The sequence below is a fragment of the Penaeus monodon genome, chromosome 20 (genome assembly GCF_015228065.2).
Source record: "Penaeus monodon isolate SGIC_2016 chromosome 20, NSTDA_Pmon_1, whole genome shotgun sequence".
NCBI classification, from domain to species: domain Eukaryota; kingdom Metazoa; phylum Arthropoda; class Malacostraca; order Decapoda; family Penaeidae; genus Penaeus; species Penaeus monodon.
The window spans coordinates 19,286,405-19,287,201 of record NC_051405.1 but is presented as its reverse complement, the minus strand read 5'-3'; the positions used below and the strand labels follow the sequence as shown (position 1 = coordinate 19,287,201).

General features: G+C 42.7%; 1 protein-coding gene across 1 annotated transcript in view; it reads right to left on the bottom strand.

Annotated features, from left to right (window-relative positions):
- The window catches only part of LOC119585936, a 9,943-nt gene that overhangs the window by 1,717 nt on the left and 7,429 nt on the right, over positions 1–797 (bottom strand). Inside the window, exons 7-8 of the mRNA XM_037934652.1 lie at positions 456–675; positions 155–274 (exon numbers count right to left, since the gene is read on the bottom strand). Coding sequence (XP_037790580.1) covers positions 155–274; positions 456–675 — 340 coding nt within the window. The remainder of the gene's footprint in view (positions 1–154; positions 275–455; positions 676–797) is intronic.

Sequence of the window (797 nt, the reverse complement as noted above, 5' to 3'; positions counted from 1 at the left end):
AGAGAGAGAGGAATGACACAATGGGCAATCAATCAAACAAACAAAATATAACTCCAGGTAAGTAAATAACAGACAGCCAAATACTGAACAAGTAAAATTAAGATTAAGAGACACGCAAAAAACAATGAATGAGTAAATAAAGAGAAACCAGCACCTTGTTCGTGGGGGCGTCGGGATCAACGGACAGCGCTCCAGGGTCGAGCAACGCGAACTGAAGCGTTCCGCGGCTAATGGCGCTTACTGATCCCTTGATGATAACTGCTTGTAACGGGGACTGTTAGGGGTTGATGAGTTTGTTACTTTAAATAGATCTACAGTACAGATTTATATGATAAAATTATCTGCCTGTGTGTTTCAGTTGCAATGGCTATTAGATGTCTGTTTTGCTTTGAATCGAATACGAAATTAAATCAGTCGTCTGTGTACATAGACAAAGGGGATGTTACAAAACTCACAGCGATGATCTCGACGTGGGTGAAGTCGCTCCTAGTGAGAGGGAAGATCTTGGAGCACTCGAGGGTTAAATAGTACGTGAGTTTGTAAACACCGATCTCCAGGAAGAGACCCGGTATGTTGATCTGAGAATAGTTCCAAGACGAGATCACGTTCTCCACCAAGACATCTTTGAGTGGATCGCCTGTCCACTTGTCCACCTTCGTCACCGTCCACCACCGACTGTCGGAAAAAAGAAAAGTTATGCTTTTTTTCCTGGTCCATTTAAAAACGATCAATTCACGTGCGAGTAAATGATCGTGAAGAGTTTGTGAGGCGTGTATTTAAGGACATTCATATGAGAC